Source organism: Sebastes fasciatus, chromosome 8 (genome assembly GCF_043250625.1).
Source record: "Sebastes fasciatus isolate fSebFas1 chromosome 8, fSebFas1.pri, whole genome shotgun sequence".
In the NCBI taxonomy this organism is placed as follows: domain Eukaryota; kingdom Metazoa; phylum Chordata; class Actinopteri; order Perciformes; family Sebastidae; genus Sebastes; species Sebastes fasciatus.
In genome coordinates, this window is record NC_133802.1 from 6,495,031 (window position 1) to 6,519,970 (window position 24,940).

A 24,940-nucleotide genomic window follows, 5' to 3' on the forward strand; every position below is an offset into this window, starting at 1 on the left:
TAGTATTGATAAGCCCCGACGTTAACAGTTCTGCTGTCGGTATTAGAGAAATTAAGAAAATAATTTTTTTATTTACAGTATTTAGGCGAGATAAATGTTATCTTGCACCTTTGATCTCACAAACTCTGTTTCTAATTTGTAATAAGATTAAAACATTCGTCAGTGATGCATTTTCATTTTCCAATCCAGAGGAGAGATCTCTCTCTCAGCTGGTCGTCTGTGTGCGTCTCTCTCCCACTCACACACACGCACAGACACCGGACACCTCCAGTGTATTTTGGCTTTTCTATGATATTTCATATTTATTTGAGTCATTTCCTGTCTAAATTGATTAGCCAGACCGTTTGCCAAATTTTTTTTTGGATAGATAACTTAATTTTGTGCTCAAAGTTAAAAAAACTAAGGTTGTTGCTAAACTGGGAGTATGATGTATGACTATAGTAGCAGGTCAGACGTCATCCCCTAAGCTTGCGCAGGTGCACTCATGCTCGTTTGTGTCTGAGCAGCAAACTGATAAACCTGTTTATCTGTCAGTTTGTCTTTCTAGTTAGTTAGCTAGTTAGCTGTAGTTAGCTGGCCCAACTTGTTGCATTAGCTAACTGAAGGTTTTCATTTTATCTACATTTACCTCCACCTTAGTTTAGTGTGTTTATTTTCACTATGGCATTTGTGTGTGTGGTGAACGGGTGAAATCAGCGCAGTAGATTACACAAAATCCCCAAAACAGAATCAACAAAACACACTGACTGTCTCTCTCACTCGCTCTCTTCTTTATTGTCTCCTCCTGCTGGAGATAAATTAACGGAAAGCAGCTGATACCGGAGGTTTGCGGGCCTCGAACAGGTCCGAACGACGGGGAGCACAACTTTCAGCCCGAAAGAAAACAAGAGAAAAGTCCCGTTAGAGAAATAAACGAATCACAGTGCAGCCCGGTGTGGTGTCGGTGCTGGGAGCTGAGGCAAGAGCGGCCGGTGCTGGTGGACGGTGCACCTCCAAAACATCCCAAAACTGTATTTCAAACGGCGGATCACGGCAACATGTTTATCCATCCTCCGGTGCGCTGTGGCCGGCGTGCGGCGGTGCGGCTCCTCGGTGCAGCAGCAGCCAGAGGACAGCCAGAGACGGTGAAGAAGAGAGCGAGTGAGAGAGTCGGTGTATTGCACTAATTCTTGTCTCATCTGTGGTCAGATGAACATTAAATTCATCTAAACATGGGGTGAAAAACGATGCAATATGGTTGTCATGGTAATGAATTACATGTGACTATTATGGTGCCTTCAAATGGGGTCGTGTTTACCGTGTTCACGAGTGGAGCCCATAAGAACCATATTGTGGTATTCACAACCTCGTAAGTGGAAAGTTTCTGAAAGCTCTGAGGTCACGACTTGTGACGTGTTTGACGTTGTCAGAAAGGGAGGAGGCCATGGAAGTTAAGTTTTCAGTGCATAATAAGTTAATATATTGTAATTTTTCGTAATTTATAATATGTCTGAGGAAAATGTTGATATTCCCAACGGCCTCATTGTTCTCTTCTGTCATTATACCTTTGCATTTCCTGCATGATGTTATCCGCTTGCTAGCTTGCTCAATTGTTAGCCTCTGCGGCTTCTAAACGGCGACAGTAACGTTAATATGGCCGTTGCTTAGCAGCGGTGTTCTCATGACTTAACCACTTGAAAGGCAAGCATATCGTGTACACGACTTCCCGTGTTGTAAACACAAGCTCACGAGTTTCATTTGAAGGCACCATTATATCACACTCCCGTTCTCTGTTTGAGAAAGAACCAAATAACAAGAACTAAAGCTGGCTGGAGGGGAAGGCTTTAAAGAGTTACACGGTCAGGTCTAACCCTCTAGAGTATATTTTCCTAGTTAAGGAATGATGTAATGATATAATTCTGCAGCGCTTATCACTACCAGGCGTGCAGGGACAACAGCCGCAAAGAATCCCTGACTAAACATTTAGAAAATGCATGGCATCCAGATAGGCGCCTGAGATACCAGGCACAGTGGACAGAGGGAGAGGGGAGGGGGAGGAGGAAGGAGAGACGGGCGAGAGGATTTGTTGAGAAGGGTGAGACAGAAGGGGGACGCAGGACGGGCCTCCACTTAGCGTGTTATGAGTCAAAGGTTCGCCAGGGGTCATGAGCTGCGAGCTCATTCATGAATAAAACAAATCATGTTCTCAGATTCTTGTTCCAAACTCAAACACCCAGCAATAAGTTCTCCTGGGAATACACAGAGTTTATCTTTGAGGCTTATTCTGGGCTTTTGAGAAAGCATACTGCATGTTTCATAACCATGAAAGTTATTAAACTGGAGGTTGGGCAGAGAGCAGACCAGATTTTCTACCCCTCAGCCCAGGAATATTAGCAACGATACTCTGGCTGGAGTCTGTCAGTGTCTACTGTCTAATTCAATAATAGAGCAGAAAATCAGGCTTGATGTTTCGCAGAGCTCTCAGAATCATAAAATATGCTCACTCCCGAAAAAAAAAGAAGCATTTGTGACAAGTAACAAGGGACAGAGGAGCACACAAGTGTTGTTAGACCACAGACAGTGTGACAAGCTGATTAAAATGCCCACAGACCGGGAGAGCTAGACCTCCACTCTCTATTCACTCGACCCAGGCACGTCGTCACGACAACGAAGGACGACAAAGGGCTTTCTTCGGCTATTGAGTGCTGTGAAAGAAGAGGCGGCCGTGTGTGTGTGTGTGTGTGTGTGTGTCTATGTGTGTGTGTGTGTGACTTGGAGGGGAGATGTGGCTGTACAAGCCGTAGGTGGTAATGTATGCTGACCATCCACAAACACATGAATACGCATGCACGTCCCACTGCCACCTCCTTAGCATTCTGCCACACAATGACCATACCAGCGTCCTCGATGACGTGATGCTTCAGCCCGAGCATATGGCCAGGCCCCTCCGAACTAGCCACAGACAAGCTATTTAAGCTGGCTTTGTCTTTTTTCTGTAGACAGAATGCACAGGCCTTTGTCTGTTCAGTTTGCCCGCTTGAGATTATTTTCTCCTTACTATGGTAATAGCTCTGGAAACAAACAGGATACATTCAGTGTATTTGATAGTGGCTTTAAACTTCAATCACTGACGAGTCGAATCAAAATTTGTTTCTTTTACATTAGAAGTTGCAGCTCAGATCAGTAGAAGTCCTGGTATGTTTGACGCTTAAAGCAGCAGTAGGCAAGTTGGAGCAAAGAGAATTAAAAAAAGTTATTTTTTATAAAACGGTCGCTATATCCTGACAGTAGTGCATGAGACAGGTAATCTGAAAAAAGAAATGTCCCTCTGTGTCCTCCGATGTCAGACCGAAGGAAAACAACCAATCAGCCGAGCTGGAGCCTTGCCGTCTCTGAGCAGCTGTCAATCACTCGCAAACTCCGATCAAACGGTCAAACTAGGCAGCGCTGATCAAATATGAATCAATATTCTCTTACTGTATTGCCTATTTCTCATTTTACAGCTAAACAGTACACTACAATATGTTTCTGAAAACATTTCATGTAAGAAATAGGCATTACAGTAACAATATTGATTCATATTTAATCAGCGCTGCCTAGTTTGACTGTTTGATCGGAGTTTGCGATTGATTGACAGCTGCCTGCTTTGAATAGCCAGCCAATAGGAATCCGAGTAAGGGTTAAATCAGCAGCAACTGGACTGGGTCTAGGTTCTTGAAGACGTTTCACTTATCATCCGAAAAAGCTTCTTCAGTTCTGGCTGAGTGGTAGGGGAACCCAGGAATAAACGCAGGAACAATTCCTGGGTTCCCCTACCATTCAGCCAGAACTGAAGAAGCTTTTCGGATGAGAAGTGAAACGTCTTCAAGAACCTAAACCAAGTCCAGTTGCTGCTGATACAACCCTTACTCGGATACCATGACCTGGATGACTGAGAACCTTCACAAACAGCCAATGGGAACGCTCTCTCTCTCTGAAATGACCTGTGATTGGTCAAAGTCTCCCGTAACGGGCTCGATTTTCTAAAGCCTGAAAACAGAGCCATGAGGAGGTGCAGAATAAAGGAATTGTTCAACATTTTATGTGGAATATGTTTATTCGCCTTCCTGCCCAGAGTTAGGCTGGATGGGAAGATCAAAACCCCTCTCATATCTTTCCATTAAATATGAAGCTATAGCCAGCAGCCGCTTGGATTAGCGTGGCTCAGTAAGCAAACATAAGCAACTGTACTTCCAGATGTTTTGTACAAGTTCAAGTTTAAGTTTATGATTTTTATTATGTTTTTTGCTTCGTCATCCACTCTTCGTCTTTTTCTGACGTTGTCATTCAGTGTGGCCGTCTGGCTGACTCTCCTACGGGTGTCCAGAGAGCTGAGGTCTGTAATTGTGGCAGGATTTGTTGGCTGCTGCCTGCGCTGCTGCTGCAGCTCCAACCCTGTCAACAGGGGCTCTTTCTAAGGATCTGACCACCGGCCACTTAACACGCTCCGTCTTACACACACACACACACACACACACAAAAGATAATGAAAGCACACAACCAGCACTATATTCAAACATGCATTTTTAGATTTATAACAGACATGCTTATTAAGTGGCCATATTTTATTGCACTCCAGGGCCGCTTGGGTCCCACAGACGTTTGCCTGTCCCCGGTTAAAAAGTTAAATCGGGCCTCAGCTGCTATTGTCAATCATTCTCATTCTCTCTCTCTTCCTCGCTCTCCCTCTCATGGAGTCGGTCTACCGCCTGCCTCTTCCTGACTGCTCTTTCATCCCCAGGCCTGTTGAATGTTGAACTGAAGAATTACGGCAAGCATCAGTTCCAGTTTCGTCATATATTTCCATGACATCAGTAGTCTCCTCTCTCTCTCTCCCTCTTAGTCAAGGTCAGAAGGTCAAAGGCCTTGTTGTCAGATGCTCAGAGCTACTCTCCTCTTATTTTTTAACTCCATATAAAGTTAAGAATGTAAATATTAATTTCCACATTGCATTATAATACAGAGGGATTATCAATCTATAGTCAAGTCAGGTCTATTTATATATATATTCCAGTATCACAAATTAATTATAATAAAGATTTCAAAATTAGCAGGATGTGAATATATGAAGCCCCAAAGTGTTCAATATTAAAAACCAGGGCTGTCAATCGATTAAAATAGTTAATCGTGGTTAATCGCAAATTAATATCACATTTTTTTATCTTAAAGTGAGATTTGTCAAGTATTTAATACTCTTATCAACATGGGAGTGGACAAATATGCTGCTTTATGCAAATACATGTATGTATGTATTATTGGAAATCAATTAACAACACAAAACAATGACAGATATTGTCCAGAAACCCTCACAGGTACTGCATTTAGCATACAAAATATGATCAAATCAGAACATGGTAAACTCAAGCCCAATAGTGTGTCAGTGTGCTGACTTGACTATGTCTTGCCCTAAACTGCATGTGATTATCATAAAGTGGGCATGTAAGGGGAGACTCGTGGGTACCCATAGAACCCATTTTCATTCACATATCTTGTAGGCGTAAGTTCGGAGCGTTATTTATCCTCCTTGCCTACATGCTAGTGTGAAGTGGTTGGTACCAATGGATTCTTTAGGTTTTTTAGTTTCATAAGATGCCAGTATCTTCACTCCAGCTTTAAAATCTAGCCTGCTACAACCTAAAAATCGCAATTTGCGTTAATGCGTTATTATCGAGTTAACTTTGACAGCCCTACTAAAAACAATAAATGACATTATGAAATGAATATGATAAATGTATAAAATAAAATATTTAAAAGAACCAATAAATTGCTAAATAATTTTATAAAATAAAACTCAACTCATCGTTATGAAATGTTATTGCATCATTCTGGTTCATGTTTCTTGAGGTCATGTTATTTCGAAGGTTCCATTTCATCACGGCATTTTTCCTTATGGCACTTCTGACCCGTTTAATTATTTAATGCTGGGGCAGCATAAAACTTCAAGTTAAAAGTACATTATTTACTTTTTCCACATTGGCATATTGATGAAGTTGTCATGATATCCTGAATAGGGGTGTAAGAAAATATCAATACACATGAGTATTGCTATATTATGTTGTGCGACACTGTATCGATTCTCCAAAACACAGTCTTAAAAATCCGACGGACACACCAGCTCATTTTTACAAAAAATGAGCTGGTGTGTCCGTCATTCCGTGTATTGAATGATGATCGTGTGTAAAGAATAGACATCTTGAAAGTCCATTGGTCTTACAGTTGATCTCAGGTCGTGTGTCATGCTGTACCAAGCAGTTCGGCTTAACACCTGCTTTTCCCAGGGAGAGCTTTACTGTCTCCAGGGTGAAAAGATCCTGTCATAAAACGGGCTGAGCCAAGTGCGTGCGTGTGTGTGTGCACACATGAAAAAGTGTGTTGTGTTATGCTGATGTGTGTGTAGACTCTCTTTCCAAGGGAAGTGGCTTTTATCCTGTGTCCGTTCAGTGCAGCCTCTTGCTCGAGGAGCTGTGAAAGGGACACTATTCCCTCCAGCGGCAGACAGAGAGCCCCTTCAGCACACCGGAGGGACGGAGAGAGAGACACCCTCTGTGTCTGCATGTGAACTGAGGGGAGAGAGACGGCCATTGACCCCAGAGAAGGCGACGGAAGTGGAAAGGGGCCAAGCATGTGTACATCTGCCTCTCATAATATTAGCGCTTTCACCGATCTAACTATCTAAATATATAGAGGGACAGGGTTTTTCCCTGGCTCCAAATGAGGTGGAGGTGATACCATCATCCTGACCTCGGACCCTCTAGGGGGGTCCAGGGGGCTTTCCCCCCACCAGAAGAACATTTTGTACATTTTAAAGTTAATGCATCAATCTGGTGTACTTTAAAAGCAAAATTAAGAGAATCGATCGATGTGCAGATTCAGATTCTTAATACTAAATAATAATCCACTAATAAATTGTGGTGTATTATTAAGTAGTATATCATTATTAAACATATAAAGTAATTAAAATGACCATGTTTCCCAGCTGCAACATTAAAGTGATGAACACATTAATGCATCAATAATTAGAATACAATAATACACCATAATATATATTCTTGTGAAATGGGCCATTCTGCATAATGAGTAGAGGCTATTTTTTAATTTTGGTACTTTAAGTATATATTTGATGCTAATACTTTTGTACTTCAGTAACATTTTGAATGTAGGACATTTACTTGTAGCAGAGTATTTTGACACTGTGGTATTACTTTTACTTAAGTAACAGATCTGAGAACATCTTCCATCACTGTGCTCTAGTAAACAATTTAATCATGAACTCGTAGGTTGTCTCAGCCACAAAGCATCATGGTAGACGAGACGGGGCCTGTGTTTCAAGACGGGCTGGTTGCCAACATCGCCACAGACCCCTGACACACCGAGGACTGTTCCTCCCCGCAGGGAGAGAGGGGACAGCGAGCCGTCACTCAACGGCGAGCCACTTTCATCCCCCGGGCCTTTCCGAGCTAAACCAGATGTGCAGACTGTTGCGGTGATTTTGAATTCACCTACAATGAAACTAGTGAAATTGAAATTGATTCACCTTTTTTTTTTTTTACAATTTTGAAATGTATTTTTTAATGCCAGAATCAATATATTTGCTTCATTTGAGTCTATGCAGAGGAAGAAGGTAGTTGCCCCTTCTATTTGTATTTGTAGTCTGAGTAACGTGATGTCATATCTGTTCCGTATCTTTCAACCAAAACAAACCGGCCGGCCGCCACTAGCCAAAATGAAAAAGTAGAAAACGGTGGAGGGTCTGCGTGGATACGACCTGCACCCTCACATTTTAAATCCAAAGTCGTAATCAATACACATCGGGTTGAGTATGGAAACACTTTGGGTTTCACACATTGCAGGAAAAGCAGAGCTAGACATCACGGCTGAAGCTGCATGCTAACTCTGTCATGGACAGGAAATCTATCGTATCGCGGTAACGTGCGGTCAAGCCAGCCGTCACTCTCATCTCTGTGGTCAAATCAGCCGACGCTACAACTGTAGAGCACCCATATACTGAACCCCGATGGAGCTGACACGTGCAGTATACATGTGCGACTACGTCCGGCATTCAAAATAAGGTGTTAACAAAGGGAACTGTATACACAAAATACATATATGGAAATAAGATTGATTGGATTATATTCACCAGAAGTATAAAACATAACATGTCCCTTATAAATTAAAAATAAGATACCAATAATTTGTGAGGGAAATGTCTTTGTTCTTTGATATTTGGGTTGCTGGAAAAAAATTTAATAAATAATTCCTGACAATGACTGATATATTTGACTTCAGGACATCTCTGACTACATACATGCTGAAAATCAAACAATCTTACTGTATCAATTTGGATCTTTTCCAAAATAAAAGTCCCTAGAAGTGTATGATTCAACTTTATCCCATGGTCGAGTGTTAAAAAAGGTTAACACAACTCGCAATATTGAATCTCAATACTTGTAGAATCGCAATACATATCTAATCGCCACCCAAGTATCGAGATAGTATCGAATCGGGAGATAGGTGTATCGTCCCAGCCCTACTATCAACAGTCTCCTCTAGCATTGGAAACTTGTAGGAAAAAACAAAGCAAACGCCTAAATTTTTTTTGTAGAGGCACCAAGAATGGCATTTTCAGTCTTTTCAAAAACATTGTTGTCAACTTAACAGTCTCATAAAAGTCGCCCGAACACATACAGCACACCGACTCTTTCCTCTCCCTACTTTTAAATCAATCGCAATCGTTTACTGGCAAACGTTTGTGCCTGTTCTGTATCATCCTGCCTGCGTGTGGTCATTGCTGATCTCAAACAGACACTCTGCTGCTCTCTCTTCTGTCCTCTCTGTTTGGGATCCACAGATGCCAGCGTTGCAGAGTCGGGGGCCCGGGGCGAGACCCGGCCGACCCACCAGAACATAACAATGCAAAGCAGTGCTCCATGGCTCCGGGCCCAATGTCCCCCTCACTGTCCCTATGCTGCTGACCCCACATATTGTATGGGTCTTAGGCGTTCAGTGGGCTGTCACGGCTCATTAGGAGCTTTAGAAATGAAGTTGCACAGCAGACTCTCTCTGTGATTAATAAACATGGACAGAGAGGGAAAGCAAGACAGATAGGAATGGTTAGGGCAAAAGTTCATTGAAGAGACCACATTCTGAGAAGTTTATAGAGTCTATAAATATACACGCACACACACATATCAACTTTTCTACTACTGTTGATTGGGATGGGTATGTCACCTTAGAGCGGTCGCGGTGAAGGAATTTCCCCAGCGGTAACAATGATTGGCTTAACGACATCGCTCAGCGGTATTATTATTTTTTGAAAATTGATTTTTTCCTGATTTAAGTGCTATATAAATAAGATTTATTGTTAGGCTATTATTAGGTATATTGTTGCTTTTTAAATGACAAAGATGACAGTTTTAAAACTAATTAAATACTTTGTTTTTTTCTGTTATATGCAGAAAACAGAGGGACATTGAGGAGCAGCGTTTTTTCAGCTGAGACGCTTTGGTTGCGTCCGGTTGCTATGATACGGAATATCTGCTGAAGTAAAAAAATGTCGGCACAAGTTAAGAGTACTTGCTCTGGATGAAGGGAAGGCTGAAGCAGGTAGCGGAGAGTGAATGTGTATTAATTTCTCCTCCGTTGTCTCCTCCACGGGGTCACAGCCGTCAGGACCTAATGATTTAATAAGGGCTGTTCAAGTGTTCGTACTGGGAAGTTGATTGACCTCAAAAAAATGATCCGCTGAGTTACAGACGTCTCTTTCCCAATGTAAGTCTATGGGAAAAAGTATTTTTGGGCCCAATGGCATCACGTGACAGACACGGACGTTCTAGTACCCCCCCGTTTGGCCACCACGGAAATTGACATCAACGACCGGCGCTCTTCCGGCGCTTGGATGTGACGGTTGGTCTTTGAGGTATTTGCCCCGCCCCAGAGTTGAACATTTTTCAACTCCTTGCGACCAAAAAAAGAAAACACCATATGTGCAGCGCTCAGCGCAGAATAGATGCTCAGTGCCTCGTCACGCTGCTGACGTTTGTAATCCGCAAAGAATGGAAAACAAAACGGGGTCCCTGTTTCAAGACGGGTCGGGTGGGTTGCCTACATCACCGCAGACACCTGATGCATTAAGGACAGTCCGCTCGGTTGAGAGTGGCGCCGGGAACAGGGGGCCCCTTCCCTCCTCGCAGGGAGAGAGGGCACAGCGAGCACTTATAGATCCATGACACCGGGAAGCGTTGAAGTCCGGGTGAGGGGTGCTGTAAAGCTCACGACCCCCAAGGGGATCCTCCCTGACCCGCCAAGTTGAATCTCCCCGGCAGGCCGCGTGGATCCCTCTGCTGAGAGGAGTAAAAATATTTTTGGCTCATTGTGGCGGGTCATATTTGACCACATTTGACTATGTTAATGTGGCCAAAATCATTAGTGAAACTCATGCAAATGGATTTTCTGATTGCCAGATAGTCTATAAGAAAAGAAAATGAAAGAAAAAAGGAAAAAATAGCCGAAACTTCGTATTGAACATCCAATTTGAATGAAAAAATCCAGATTTGGGTCCAACCCTAGAAATCACACATATGTTTATATGTTTTCTTGCATGTGAATATTTGCTCCATAGTTGCTTTGTGACCACCAGTGCCCCTCCCTAGTTCAGTTGACAGTCTAATGGTCTACTAGAGGTTGTTTATAGGTTGGTGGACTGTGCCCCCTGGCCCAACATGCTGCATACCAGACACAACTGATGAACTCTGGAGATTGTTGGTGAACAGCATGAGAGAAACCGCCCCTCTGCTTCTCTAAAGGGTGGCGGTGGTATTTTATTATGCTACCAAACACTTCCAAAGTGGGAGTAAATGTGGATGTTTCACAACATCAGGAGACTGACTGTGGCAAAGGCCAGATGTAGCGAGTGAAGATGAACCTCTCGGATCCACACTCTTATAAGAAGAAACAACTTGTTATTAGCTTAAAAGCCTTAAAAGTATGTTTGTTGATTTATGCCACTAAAAAATCCCCAAACTGTTTTCAAGAGTCACTAAATGGATGATTATAGAAAGAGCTATCTAAGTAGAAGAGTGGTCATTTAGTTGATAAATTAAGTGATCCGTGGTCTCGGATATCGAAAAATAAATAACTTCCCCTCTTGGCTTTTATACATTAACCACAGCTGTATTTCCTCTGTTCTTCCCCTCCATCTCCACTTTTTCCCATACTACAGTCATCAAGTCTGATCTCATGGTAGTTCATAGGAAGCCATCATAGCTGTTTGGTAAGAGGAAGTTCCCATGGCGATGGGGTCGCCGCACGCTATAAATATGTCGGTCGCGGCATGTTGGTAGGTCAAAGAGTAGGCGAGGACGCCTGCTCAGAGTAGCAGTGAGAATATGTCTAGAATTGTTCCCAGGCTCTCTGTTACAGAGGCTGGAAGAGGAAGAAAATATCCAGCGAAAAAAGTTATAAGTCTAGGTACAGCTCACGACAAGTCCTGAATTAAGGGTGATGTGCTTTAAAGAGTGTACAATATAATATATCTCATTCCATCCAGCTGTAAAACAGAAATAAGCAACATATTTGTAGTTGCTGTCAGTGGCTTGATGGGCCTATTTTGTGTCAAAAAATAACTAATTCTAATCTAGCACACTGACTTCAGACATTTTAAGGCAAGACTTTTCAAAAAAGGAATAATCCATTCTTCCTCTTACAAATGCTATTTTTAATTCCTAAGTAATATCCCTCCTCATTGTAATACACTCAGGGGATTTCCTACAACAGCCTAACTTGGTCTGGTATGACCAAGTAGTTTATGGAAACTAATGCTAAACTAATGCTTTCTTTCCCCGAAAAGGGAGCGCAGCCTCAGCGATGACGTGATGCTGGTCTGGTCTATAGCTTGGAGCCATAAAGCCCCTCTATTAGATATTTTTTAGGGGAACGAATCGAGCTCAGCGTTTTTGGATTTATTGTTGGTGCAACCAACTACACAGCAACTCTTCGGCATAGCGTTATTACTATTACCGGTTTGTTTAAAGTAGAAGTTTGGAGACGACTTTGGAGACATCTTCTCTTTACTCTGTTACCGTCTTTAGGGGACACAGGATTGTTTTCCCCAAAAAAGAGGGCTGGATGACGTATTGCCGGTCCAATGTATGCTATTTAGTGGTAACAACACCACATTAACCGTCTTAGTTTAGCATGTTAACAGTTTGCAAATAAGCACTAAACACAAAGTACAGCTGAGGCTGATGGGGAATGTCATTAGACTGTAGTACTGTACTGTTAGTACTGTATTGGACAAATGAAAACGTGAAGTTGATGGCTGTGCTAAAGATTATAAGGAATCACCCAAGTTGTAACAATTCACCCTGAGGAGTGTTAGACTGACCGTTGAAGAGCCACACCGGTAACGTGGCTAAAGAGAACTTATATCTGACAGCTCTGGAGATTTGGGCTCAATAAAACATGAGGCACACTGAGTTGGTTTGTTTTATATATATATTTCATAAGGACTATTCCTCCCCTGCGTCAAACGAGGATGTGTTTTCAAGCCCTGTTTAACAGACTGTAACGGCCACTCCTCTTGACACTCACTCACTCACACACACACGCACACGCACGACTCAAATCCTCTGACAGTGGGCGTGGAGGTTATTACTTATTATACTTCTTATTCTGCTCATGAATAAGTAAAGAGGAGGACTGAGACACACTCACCCACTTACCAGACACATACTAAGACACATGCACCTGCTCCTGGATGGCCCCCGGTCATGTACACACGCCCAAATACACACCCTTCCACACTCACACGCACACACACACACAGCGATTCCCTGGTCTCCTCCCTTTCAACACCCCTCGTCTTTGTCCTGATTGCAGCCCCAGGGGGTCGACAGTTAGGTGAGATGGCACCGCGTGTCTAATGTCTTAGCAATCTAGTCACACTGCAAGGTAATGGTGCACAATATTGCATTTTTTTCTTAATATCACAGTCTTATATATACACATAGCTTTCTCTCTTTCTCTGTCATTATGAGTGTTGTTTGGGCATAAATAATACCTACTTGCCAGGGCTCAATTTTAATTAATATTCTGCGTATCTCATTGTGTATAGAGCTTCAGTTTAAAGCTTGCTTCATACACTATGGTGTACACAAGTTATTTATTTTTCCAAGTGACCTTTCTCAGTGAGGTCAGTGAAAGGTCTGAGGAAACTGTTCAATAATTGAAGGCTTTTTTTTTTCTCTTAATGCGAAGGCTCTCAGTGTCCGCAAACCACTCTTCTTAGAGGCGTTCAGTGATGGATGTGGAAATGGTGAAATGAGTTGTTTTCAATGCTCCGGCTGTAAGGGAGTAAGGGATACTGTTGCTGTTGTTTTGATTGCGACACTCCACATATAGATAATGTTCTAAACGCTAATCATGCACTAGGTGTTGTGAAATTGTGATGAATAATGTGACATTCATTTTGAATATTGCCTCTGTCTATCTCTGAGTCACGTCTCTCTCTCTCTCTCTCTCTCTCTCTCTCTCTCTCTCTCTGCTTTGTATGCAGATTAGTAATCATCAGTGTTGCTAACATTCCCAGACAGAGGAGGAAAGGAATGGGATATGAAAGTCTTCAGCTTAACAAAGAACATAAATGGGTGAGATGTTATTTCCAAAAGATTTTTTGAACCTTGAAAACTGTATTTAAAGAATACATGAAACAAATTGTAAGTTTAAAAAGGAGAGAGAGAGAGAGAGAGAGAGAGAGAGAGAGAGAGAGAGAGAGAGAGAGAGAGAGAGAGAGAGAGAGAGAGAGAGAGAGAGAGAGAGAGAGAGAGAGAGAGAGAGAGAGAGAGAGAGAGAGAGAGAGAGAGAGAGAGAGAGAGAGAGAGAGAGAGAGAGAGAGAGAGAGAGGATTTCCTTCTAAGGACAAAAACAAATCTTGAATATATGTTTCCATTTTTTTTTTCCTCGTTAAACGACTAGTTCATTTCCTAAAATAGCAGGGCACTGTTGTTTTAAGCAGACACTACTCAAACAGGAGTAAATAGTGCATTTATACCACAGTGTGTGTTCATGGTAATGATGGAACATGTCGGCCAGAGCAACAGTGAAAAAAAAGAACATTTTCTCACAAGCTTAAATTCTTAAGAGGTTCTCCCCACATCTTAACATTTCTCTCAGCCTAAACCTAAGCTCTCTAAAACTCTTAAACTTGCACTTACTCAGCAATATGGAAGCAGCTTTTAGCCTTCTCGAATGTTGATGTTTAACCTCAAACATCTGCTAGTGCCGGCCTCTCTAACCCTGCTCTGTTTCTTTCCCTCAGAATATTTGCCATGCTACATGGGGCTCTGAACTCCACCCTGCTCTTACTCCTCGTCCCCGTCATCTTCGCCGCAGCCCATGGTCGCTCCTACGCTCGTTTTTCCCGCAATGACACTGAATTCCAGCACCTGGTGCTCCACCCAGACCCCTTCGTGGGGACGGTGTACGTGGGGGCCAGGGACCACCTCTTCCAGTTGAACGGATCAGATGGACTCCGGCTGGAGCAAGAGGAGAAGACCGGCCCCGTGAGCGACAGCAAAGACTGCCTTCCTCCGGTCACTGAGCTCAACTGTCCCCAGGCCAGGAGAACCAGCAACCACAACAAACTGCTCCTGGTGGATCCGACGGCGTTGGAGTTGATCACCTGCGGCAGCATACACCAGGGCACCTGCCAGAAACGCAACCTCACGTCGATCAAGGAGGTTCTCTTCTCCACCGAGAAGCCCGTGGATACGCAGTATGTCGCGGCCAACGACCCGTCGGTGTCAACCGTGGGGCTGGTGGTGGGGCTCCGTGGCGGGGAAAGGACGGTGATGTATGTGGGAAGGGGCTATACCGCCAGCCACCCGCCCATCTCCACCCGCCACCTTTCATCACAGCCCGTCTTTTCCTACGAGGAGACGGCCAAGCTGGCTGTGGCCGGGCGCCTGTCGGAATACGACCACCACTTTGTGATGGCGTTCACGCGGCGCACGTATGTGTACTTCTTGTTTTACCGCCGTGACATCAAGTCTGCATCGAGGGAGTACCGGACCTACGCTGCCAGAGTGTGCTTGGACGACACCTCCTACTATTCCTATGTGGAAGTTCCTCTTGTCTGCCGATCCCCTTCCTCTTCCTCCAGGACTTACAACCTGCTCCAGGCTGCCCAGGTACTTTCTCCCTAAATATTACCAACAGGAGACCTTCCAAATACTTGTAGGGAGCAAAAATTTAAAAAATATAGTTTAATTTTTTGCTCTAAGAAATGGGTTCACATCAAGATTACACTGATGCTGGCTGGGTTTAACTTTCCCGAGTTTTTTTTCCCCCCGCACCTTTGTTGCAACAGGTGGGACAAGGTGCAGGCCGGGAAGGCGAGGATCTGCTGGGAGTCTTCTCAACCCGCGTCGGCTCCACAAACAACACTCCCTTGGATGCCTCGGCTCTGTGCGTTTACCCGCTGGACGAGCTCGACGGACACATCGACTCCACCCGTGACCTCTGCTACACCCAGAACGGCCGGGTGGAGGGAAGAGGAAATGTGGCATACATAGAGTACGAGGTCAAGTCCAGCTGTGCCAACCTGCCCAAGGTAAGGATGCAGCAGATGAAGGAAGGGGGGTTAAATGTTTAACCTGGTGTTGAAGCTGACCTTTTTCTCTGACAGAAGAAGATACAATATTTTTGGAGCAATGGGCCTTTTAAAGCAATGATTTTGTCAATAACATGCTCATATGAGACTCTTATGCCCTGGCCACACAGGGAACGTCAGAACCTGATGTTTTTTATTTCGGTGTCCACGATAACAGGTTCGAGCAGCCACACAGAAATGTGTGAAAATTATCGTTTGACAGTATATTGACATCATACCAGCAACATTACTACAGTTTAGATGTCTACAAATCTGTAGAATATGTCACAGACATGAAAAAAGGAAAGATTTATTTTAAAATCAACACTTCCTGCTTTCATTTCAAAATAAAAGCCATAAAGCTTTTTTTTTTCTGTGGACAGAATTCCTTCATTTGTTAACATGAGGCTTTTATTCTGAAATATTTGCAAGACAGTGTTGAAGAACATGCAGCGACTTGCACGGCTCCATGAATGAATATAGTACAGGGTTTTAATTGTGGATTATTACTATTATTTACAAATTACCACATGCTTCTTAACCTTTTATCTGTCTAAAAGTAGATATAATTGCCATTTATAATGAATTGAAATGGCCATTATGAAAGGCAAACTCTATGTAGAAAGAAAGGGCTGGCAGCAGCAGCAGCAGCAGAAACGCTGCCAGTGTGGACAACCCCGCATGGGACACACATCAGTTCAGCCGCCACGTGCTGCTGACATTCCCTGTGTGGCCCGGGCCTTACACTACAGTTTATTTTTGGTCCCGTTTGCAGAATTGCTTTTTAGCATAATTTTTTTGTGCTTGTTACTGCACGGATAATGGCCATAAAGTAGGGCATCCTCATGGATTATTTTCTGCTGTCTTCACGTACCTTCAGTATATCATCTCAATTGGTTTCAGTGGTCGCAGAAAGACTAAACAGAAGGTACAACACGGTAACGAGGGATGACTGGATTGCCGAGATTAAGCTCAGTAACGGGAAGAATGAAGGCATTGTAATGAGGCCCTCGCTGAAAAGCCCAAAGCTCCCAGATGCCCCAGGAGTAGCTTTGCCCAGCTGCAGCCCTCCAGTGACCCCCTCTGCTGCCCTTCAGCCGCTCAGGTCCTGCCAGCCCTCAGAACCATTTAATGGGAACGCTAGGGATCAATAAACCGAGCTAACCCTGAATCAGCTGTGCTGCTGCTTAATGAGCTCTGACAAGGAAGGAGTTTTTTTTAAATCCACTGACATAGAAGACAGAGAGTAAGAGAGAGAGAGAGAGAGAGAAGGGGGGTGGGGGTGTAGAAACATGGGAATAGAAAGACTAGCATACAGAGCGACAGGCAGAAGGAATAAAAGAATCTAGAGGAAGAAAAGGGATGATTGAATGAAGAGAGGATGTATTAGATCACAGTTCCCCTCGCAACAACGATAACCCATCTTGTTTTTTTTAATAAACAAACTCAGAGTAGACTAAAAAAAGATTCTACTTCCTCTTTCAGGGCCAATTACGTGAAGCCAGAGCTCGGAGACTTACCAGAAAGCAGGATTTAGAGTGGTTACTTTGCGAAACCAAAAGAGCGAGTTGGCTGTGTGTCCGTACGAGTCTGCTTTAATCTGTGGTGCAATCCTCTTACGGTGAATTAAGAGGATTCAAAGGCTCTGAGGCAAGAGTAGGAAAGAATGGAAGACTAATTGAAAAGACGTGAACACGAACTTGTTCGCCTGAAGCTTGAAATATTACCAACAAAAGCAATCGGTTCAGATAGATGCATAAAAATCAATAAATAACTCCTGATGAAACTTTCTGTCATGTGTTTGTATAGAATACCATCAAGGCTTATCCCTGCGGCTCCGACCACACCCCGAGTCCGATGGCGAGCCGGGCACCGCTGGAAGCTAAAGCGGCGTGGCACACCTCGGCCGCCCGTCTCACTGCTGTGGCTGTCAGTGTCAGAGAGGGACACAGCATCGCCTTCCTCGGAGACTCCAAAGGGACTCTGCACAAGGTAGCTCAGCCCGTGTCATACTTGGATTTTTGTGCCAGTTTCTTTGGGCTCTTAAAGCCTGCCCCAGCATGCACTAGGCGGGAGGCAGGGAGACGCCCTGGACAAATCAGAGGGATAACAAAGATCTGTGTGTCATGGAAATATTTAGCTAATTTCTTATTAACCCCTTAACCTAAGAGTGAAGATACAGGTATCAACTAGAAAAACTTATGGAATTCATTGTTACTGTACCAACCACGTCACGCTAGCTTATCAGGAGGAACGCTAAATAACGCTATGAAATTAGGCTAACTTTTGGCGAGGAAAAACTGGCATTGCGATTTTCAAAGGGGTTCCTTGACCTCTTACCTCAAGATATGTGAATGAAAATGGGTTCTCTGGGTACCCACGAGTCCCTTTCTCTACAGACACGCCCACTTTATGATAATCCCATGCAATTTTGGGCAAAACTCGTGCAGTTGTTGACAGTACATGTCTTACAAATGTGTTATTTTCTCTTATTCTAAAATGCTGTATTTGAATATTTCTGCATACTGGGGTCCCTAAACAGTCTTGGAATTGCATAAATTTGATATCTCTGAAAAGCTGTGACTCTTGTGGATCAAATGACCCCAATTGCATTCATGTGTGATGATGTTAATGCCCATAGTAGCCAATTTATTTTAGTGAGACTGTATAAAATGACCTGTGGTGACCTCTAGGATAATCACAGCCTTATGAAACTTTACAGCCACAAACTAGAGACCTAGAGCATTCAGAGGATGGATGGCTATCCTAGATAGATTGAAAATAAGGGGGTTTCTGAGCAGTTTCCAGAACAGAAGTGCTCGCCATCCAATCGCCGGAAAATGCAATTCTTGCAGAAATCTTACAAATGTCAAAACATTTTGATACCAAATCACAGCATGGCTTTTTCTATGGTGTTCCTCAAGGTCTTGGTGACTTAAAGTGGTATTTTGGAGGGATTATTGATAATTTTTTTTTATCAATTCTTGAGTGGTAAAAATTGGTTAAATTTAGCACCAAATCTGTGTATCAAATGGTATCAACCCAAAAAATGCTGCAACAACTTATGAGACATAATAAAGCACGGGAATGACCATCACACACTTATATTATAATGTTCTAAGCCCTTATACACTTGCACAATTTATTTGAATTAATTGAGAATGAATGTTAAGGGGTTAACGCAGTTTCCACTTTTTTTCCATTCAAGACAATCACACCAGTAGAGTTTACTTAATACTGTGAACCGTACAGCTCTGCCCACTGCCTAACCCTTCTAAGGGATGTCTATGGATTCAATTTCGAGCAAAGCAAACACACCTCCCTCTACATAAAACATTTGCAACCAATTTCATGGGAAGTCTGTGCCAGTTCCCATACACTTCTACATCGCTACGCAACTAGCAGCCTGGAAGATTCCACTCATTCCAGCACTCACAGTTTTCATACACAGACTAGCATACCACTGTGATCCCATCCCTAATGCATTTGCTTTTTGTTCTGTGGAGTGCAGAATGTGGTTATTGGAGACATTTATTTGAGCAAGTGTTTTAAGGCAGTTTTTGGAAGACAAAATATTTTTTTATTCGCTTTGTTTATCAAGGTGTGGCTTTCTACAGTATTGTCCAAAAGCTGCTGTGTGTCACCACAGCAACATCTGCACAGATCTGATAGTCACATGTAGGATGATTGTAGACACAACTCTGCTGCGAGGTATTCGAGGAGCTAGTTATCGTGTAGTAGGTCTGTTTTGCTGTGTGAGTGTGTGTTTGATGTGTGTGTGAAAGAAAGGGAGGGAGACATAGAGTCAGACATGGTGCTTTTAGGTAGCAGATCAAAGCGGCACTCCATGTAGCCATCTGAAGTAAGCTATCGTAACAGGATTATCGTATCACAGCAGGACAAATTCCACAGCATCCAGATACAGGACTCTCTGTGTGTGTGTGTGTGTGTGTGTGTGTGTGTGTGTGTGTGTGTGTGTGTGTGTGTGTGTGTGTGCGTGTGTGTGCGTGTGTGTGTGTGGGTGTGTGTGATGGCCCATTTTAAACTTCATACCAGTGTATTTGGTTTAACTTGGGACAAAATTTGTGTCTCCAACTTGATTTCAGTGCAGTTGGTGCTGAATTTAACAATTTCTTACCACTCGAGAATTGATAAAAATTATCAATAATCCCTCCAAAATACCACATTAAGACACCAAGACCTTGAGGAACACCATAGAAAAAGCCATGCTGTGATTTGGTATCAAAATGTTTTGACATTTGTAAGATTTCTGCAAGAATTGCATTTTCCGGCGATTGGATGACGAGCGCTTCTGTTTTGGAAACTGCTCAGAAACTCCCTTATTGTCAATATACCTAGGAAAGCCATCCATCCTCTGAATGCTCTAGGTCTCTAGTTTGTGGCTGTAAAGTTTCATGAGGCTGTGATTATCCTAGAGGTCACCACAGGTCATTTTTTACAGTGAGGTCAAGTTTAAAAAAAAATGGTCTCAATACAATGAAATGTCTACTATGGGGACTAACATCATCACACATGATTACAGTTGGGCTCATTAGATCCACAAGAGTCTCGGCTTTACAGTGATACCCAATTTATGCAATTCCAAGACTGTTTAGGGATCCCAGTATGCAGAAATATTCAGATACACCATTTTTAAATAGGGGAAAATAAAACATTTGTACTGCTACCAAAAACTGCATAGGATTGCTATAAAGTGGGCATGTCTGTAAATGGGAGACTCATGGGTACCCATAGAACCACAGTCTGAAATTAGCACCTGTCACCCACCAAATGCGGGTAAATTCTTGGCAGTTGCGGGTAAAATCGTCAGGCTGTACGCAACTTTGGCAGACAGGGAAAATGCTAGTGATGGGAATAGAGAACCGGTTCCCATTAAGAACGGGTTCTTACTTGTCCAATTCCTTGGCATCCCATGCTTCTGTGACTATTGATTGCTCTGTATAGTTGCTTTCCAACAGTTACGCATGCACAATGACGCATATGCATGCTGTATTATGTTTCAGCTTGTTTGACCGGAGACTGGGCGGAGAGAAAAAAGGCATGCCGCTACTAAACATGAGGGAACACACCCTGTTTGTTTACCTGATAATGCTACACTGTGAGCAACAAATCTGTGTTGAAATCTGCAGGTGGAGAGTTAGTAACGTTAACTGTTAGCAGCCGGTGGGCAGCACAGTCCTGCTTGGTCAAATAATGGAGTTACCAACATTAATGGAGGTGCCATTCAGTTATTATTATGAGGCGTTCACACGCTGCTCGGGGAAAAAAACTATTGGGCGAAGGTAAATTACAACGTTATCATGATGTGTTCAAATGTAATATTGTAAAATAAAGATTATGGCGGGAAACCTCAGTAAATCCAGTTTTTTAAAAGAGATGTTTTCACGGCAGTATAAAATAGATATTAGAGGGAATTATGACGTGTTTAACTTCTTTTAAATCAAAGCAAATATTTAAATAATCATAATCATTTGAATGTTTTTATGCAAACAATCACTATAAATGACAATAACAAAGTACAGTACAGTACTGTTTAGAGTACCCTCACTGCCCCGAAAAATAGGGCTTCCCCGGAAGCTACAGTGTAATTCGAATTTAATGTAATTCACCATGTATATAATGTTTTTAATGTAAAATATATCAAACATTGAATGACATCAGATCTAAAATGTTTTTCCTTCATTTAGTGCAGAGATTTCAAAAGTGGCAGATAAAATTTCTGAGCGGCAGACATAAAAAAAATACTTGTCTGCCACAGTGGCAGGCAGTGATAAAAGTTAATTTCAGACCCTGCATTGAACCCATTTTCATTCACATATCTTGGGGTTAGAGGTCAGAGGTCAAGGGACCCATTTGAAAATTGCCAGTTTTCAAATGCCAGTTTTTCCTTTCCAAAATCTTGCGTAAATTCGTAGTGTTATTTAGCCTTCTTCCCGACAAACTAGCATGACATAGTTGGTACCAGTGGATTCTTTAGGTTTTCTAGTTTCATATGATGCCAGTATCTTCACCTGAAAACTTGAAAACTGAGCCCGCTATGTTCTCTGAAAGACAGAATAGTGGCCGCGCCCAAGTTTTAAGGCGTTAATCTCAGATACACTTCTTGCACAGACATTGCATCTTCAATACGGCGTCGCATTCTCTACAAAATCTGACATGCAAAACGACAAACTGCATTAATTTTTTTCAAGTCACCAAGCATTACAGAGCTACTTCCCCATGCCATTATGTGTTGAGTGCATCCTCTTAATGGGACAACTGATTCTCCGTCCTGTTCGCAGTGATCAAGTGAGAGCCTTTTGGAAAGAGGCATGAAAACCTCTGCTAATCCCATTAGCATGAGGTAACATGAGAGTCTGAAGGCCTGGGAATCACTAAAGGCAGAGGTGTCTTCCTGTGCTTCATATTAGATTTGACTGTGCCGTAATCACATTCATGGCCACTTCTGCTGCGATCCTGCACAAGTGTGATTTGATTTGCGTTGGAGTTGTAAGCTGAAGAAGATATTCCTTTCGCGTTATTTCCTTTTTTGTCAGCTCCTCATTTTAGTCCTGCAGTGTGAGGAATTTACCAATTTCCTTCCTAGTGAAATGTGTTATATATTCATATATATTCATATACATATATTAGGGCTGTCAATCGATTAAATATTTAATCGCATGATTGTCCATAGTTAATTTGCGATTAATCGCAAATTAATCATACGTTTTTTATCTGTTCAAAATGTACCTTAAAGGGAGATCCGTCAAGTATTTAATACACTTTTCAACATGGCAGTAGGCAAATATGCTTGATTTATGCAAATGTATGTATATATTTATTAAATATTGTCTAGAAACTCTCACAGGTACTGCATTTAGCATTAAAAAATATGCTCAAATCATAACATGGCAAACTGCAGCCCAACAGACAACAACAACAGCTGTCAGTGTGTCAGTGTGCTGACTTGACTATGACTTGCCCCAAACTGCATGTGATTATCATAAAGTGGGCATGTCTGTAAAGGGGAGACTCGTGGGTACCCATAGAACCCATTTTTCATTCACATATCTGGAGGTCAGAGGTCAAGGGACCCCTTTGAAAATGGCCATGCCAGTTTTTCCTCGCCAAAATTTAGCATAAGTTTGTAGCGTTATTTAACCTCCTTTGCGCCAAGCTAGTATGACGTGGTTGGTACCGAGGGCTTCCTTAGGTTTTCTAGTTTCATATGATGCCAGTATCAGTAAAACTGAGCCTGCTACGTTAAATAAATTAGTGGTGTTAAAACGAATTTGCGTTAACACGTTATTATCACGTCAACTTTGACAGCCATATATATACATATAGTATATATATCATAGGTATACCACATTTTCTCAAGTGTCTGTTGTTTTTCTTGTGCACTTCTTCAGGTATATCTGGGCCAAGATGGCCAGGTGGAGGTATACGCGAACATGACGATCCAACCCAACTCACCCATCAACAGTGACCTTTTATTGGACCAGAAAGGAGCACACATCTACATCATGACCAAAACTACTGTAAGTATAAAGATGTAGTAACACTGTTTTGGACAGTTAGAGGTGGTAAATGTAATTTTCTGTCTGGTTTATGGAGTCCAGCAGATTATGTTAGCAAGTAAGCATTCATAGGTTTCCACAAATCTTTGAACTAGTCAACAGATGTACAAGAACCGTACCCCTTCTTGGCGCGTCTGTCCACTGAACCCACTCACCCAGATGTCTCCATACACGAGACTGAACATGGCTCGTCATTCATCGGCGGACAATTTATCGTTTGTCAGAGTGTTTTTCAGGCTTTGATACTTCCTCAAGCTGTGTCCCTCTCACAGAAAAATAGGATAAAAGAATAAGAGGCAAAGAACATAAGAGAAAAACAGAGAGGCCAGCTGGCTGGCGAGGTCAAAGGTCACTAACCCTGCTGTGATGGGTACAACAGTCGGCAGGAGGTGTAAGGTCAGACATAACAATGGTATTGATCAGAGAAAGTGGCCTCCATTGTGTTGGCACACTCCCTACAGAGTGTCTGTGTGGGTAGCCATAGATGCTGATGGATATGGGAAACTGTTTGTCTATACATTGAATGGCTTGTCTCACTTCTGGACCACTGAAAGCCTCAATCTGAATGTAGAGCTTTAAGCCTCAAGTTATATTTAAAATGCATTAATCTAAAATAAACTAATTATGATTACAAGCACTGCAATTGCCATTAAGGTAGTGTGTCATAAGCAGATTGAACTTTAGTTTCTTGAAGTCAGAAATATTGTTATCAGAAAATAAAATAAAGAGTCAAAAGGCAAGATGATGTGAAACCAACTGTTCTATTGCACTCATTACTTAATCAAAGAGAGAAAAACATATATATAATCGCAACTTAATTGCACATTCTTTATCTGTTCAAAATGTACCTTAAAGGGAGATTCGTCAAGTACTTAATACTCTTATCAACATGGGAGTGGGTAAATAAGCTTGCTTTATGCAAATGTATGTATATATTTAGTATTGTAAATCAAACAAACAAAAATACTAATTATTTTTATTTAAAAATATTTAAAAATATTATTTTATTTTTTATTATTTTTAGATTACAAACACTGCAATTGTCAGAAAGCTTGTGTGTCAAAAGCAGATTGAAGTTTAGTTTCTCGGACTCCGAAATATTTTAATCAATTCTACAAGTGTGGGTAAAGCCAATGAACCAGTTTCAGCGTTTCAGACAGAGGGTAAATACAGGTATATTTAAACAGACCTTATGAGGAAAATAAAGTTTTTTTTTAACATTACAGCATGTAAACATGTTCTAGTAGAAACACAAAATACAAGTATGAACCTGAAAATTAGCATGATATGGGACCTTTAAAAAAGTCATAATGTTAGCATTATATTACTTGCCTGTAGCTATCCAGGTAAGCTAGTTAGCCCATTGGCTACCTTGAAAGCAACTGTCATAAACAAATGATTCAAAGTCATTTATATTGTTATGTCATCAATTATGTTTTTGCAAAAAATAAAAACAAAAACATAAAACATGGAGGATAGTCTTGAAACAATTAAGTGCTCTTTAGGATTTGGCAAGCGGTCATAATAGAGCAATGATTATTCTGCTTACTCGGTCGGTATGTAAGTCTATAACATTGCAGCTGGCAATAAAATGAAATCCAAGGCACTCTGGTGTAGTTAAACATCCTTTATAAGGTCTCTCGTGCCTTAATGAAGGACTCACATTTCTTTGAATTGCTTACCACAGTTATTGACC

The 24,940-nt window shown here is 42.1% G+C and overlaps 1 protein-coding gene across 3 annotated transcripts in view; it reads left to right on the top strand.

Annotated features, from left to right (window-relative positions):
- The window catches only part of plxnb1a (plexin b1a), a 90,045-nt gene that overhangs the window by 24,164 nt on the left and 40,941 nt on the right, over positions 1-24,940 (top strand). For 2 of the 3 annotated variants that reach the window (XM_074642992.1, XM_074642991.1), the window contains 4 exons: positions 14,333-15,203; positions 15,383-15,625; positions 17,474-17,656; positions 23,077-23,205. In XM_074642992.1, coding sequence (XP_074499093.1) covers positions 14,343-15,203; positions 15,383-15,625; positions 17,474-17,656; positions 23,077-23,205 — 1,416 coding nt within the window. In that variant the 5' untranslated portion in view covers positions 14,333-14,342. Of the gene's footprint in view, positions 1-13,570; positions 13,662-14,332; positions 15,204-15,382; positions 15,626-17,473; positions 17,657-23,076; positions 23,206-24,940 lie in introns of all 3 variants that reach the window. The other variant, XM_074642990.1, reaches the window with a different exon arrangement.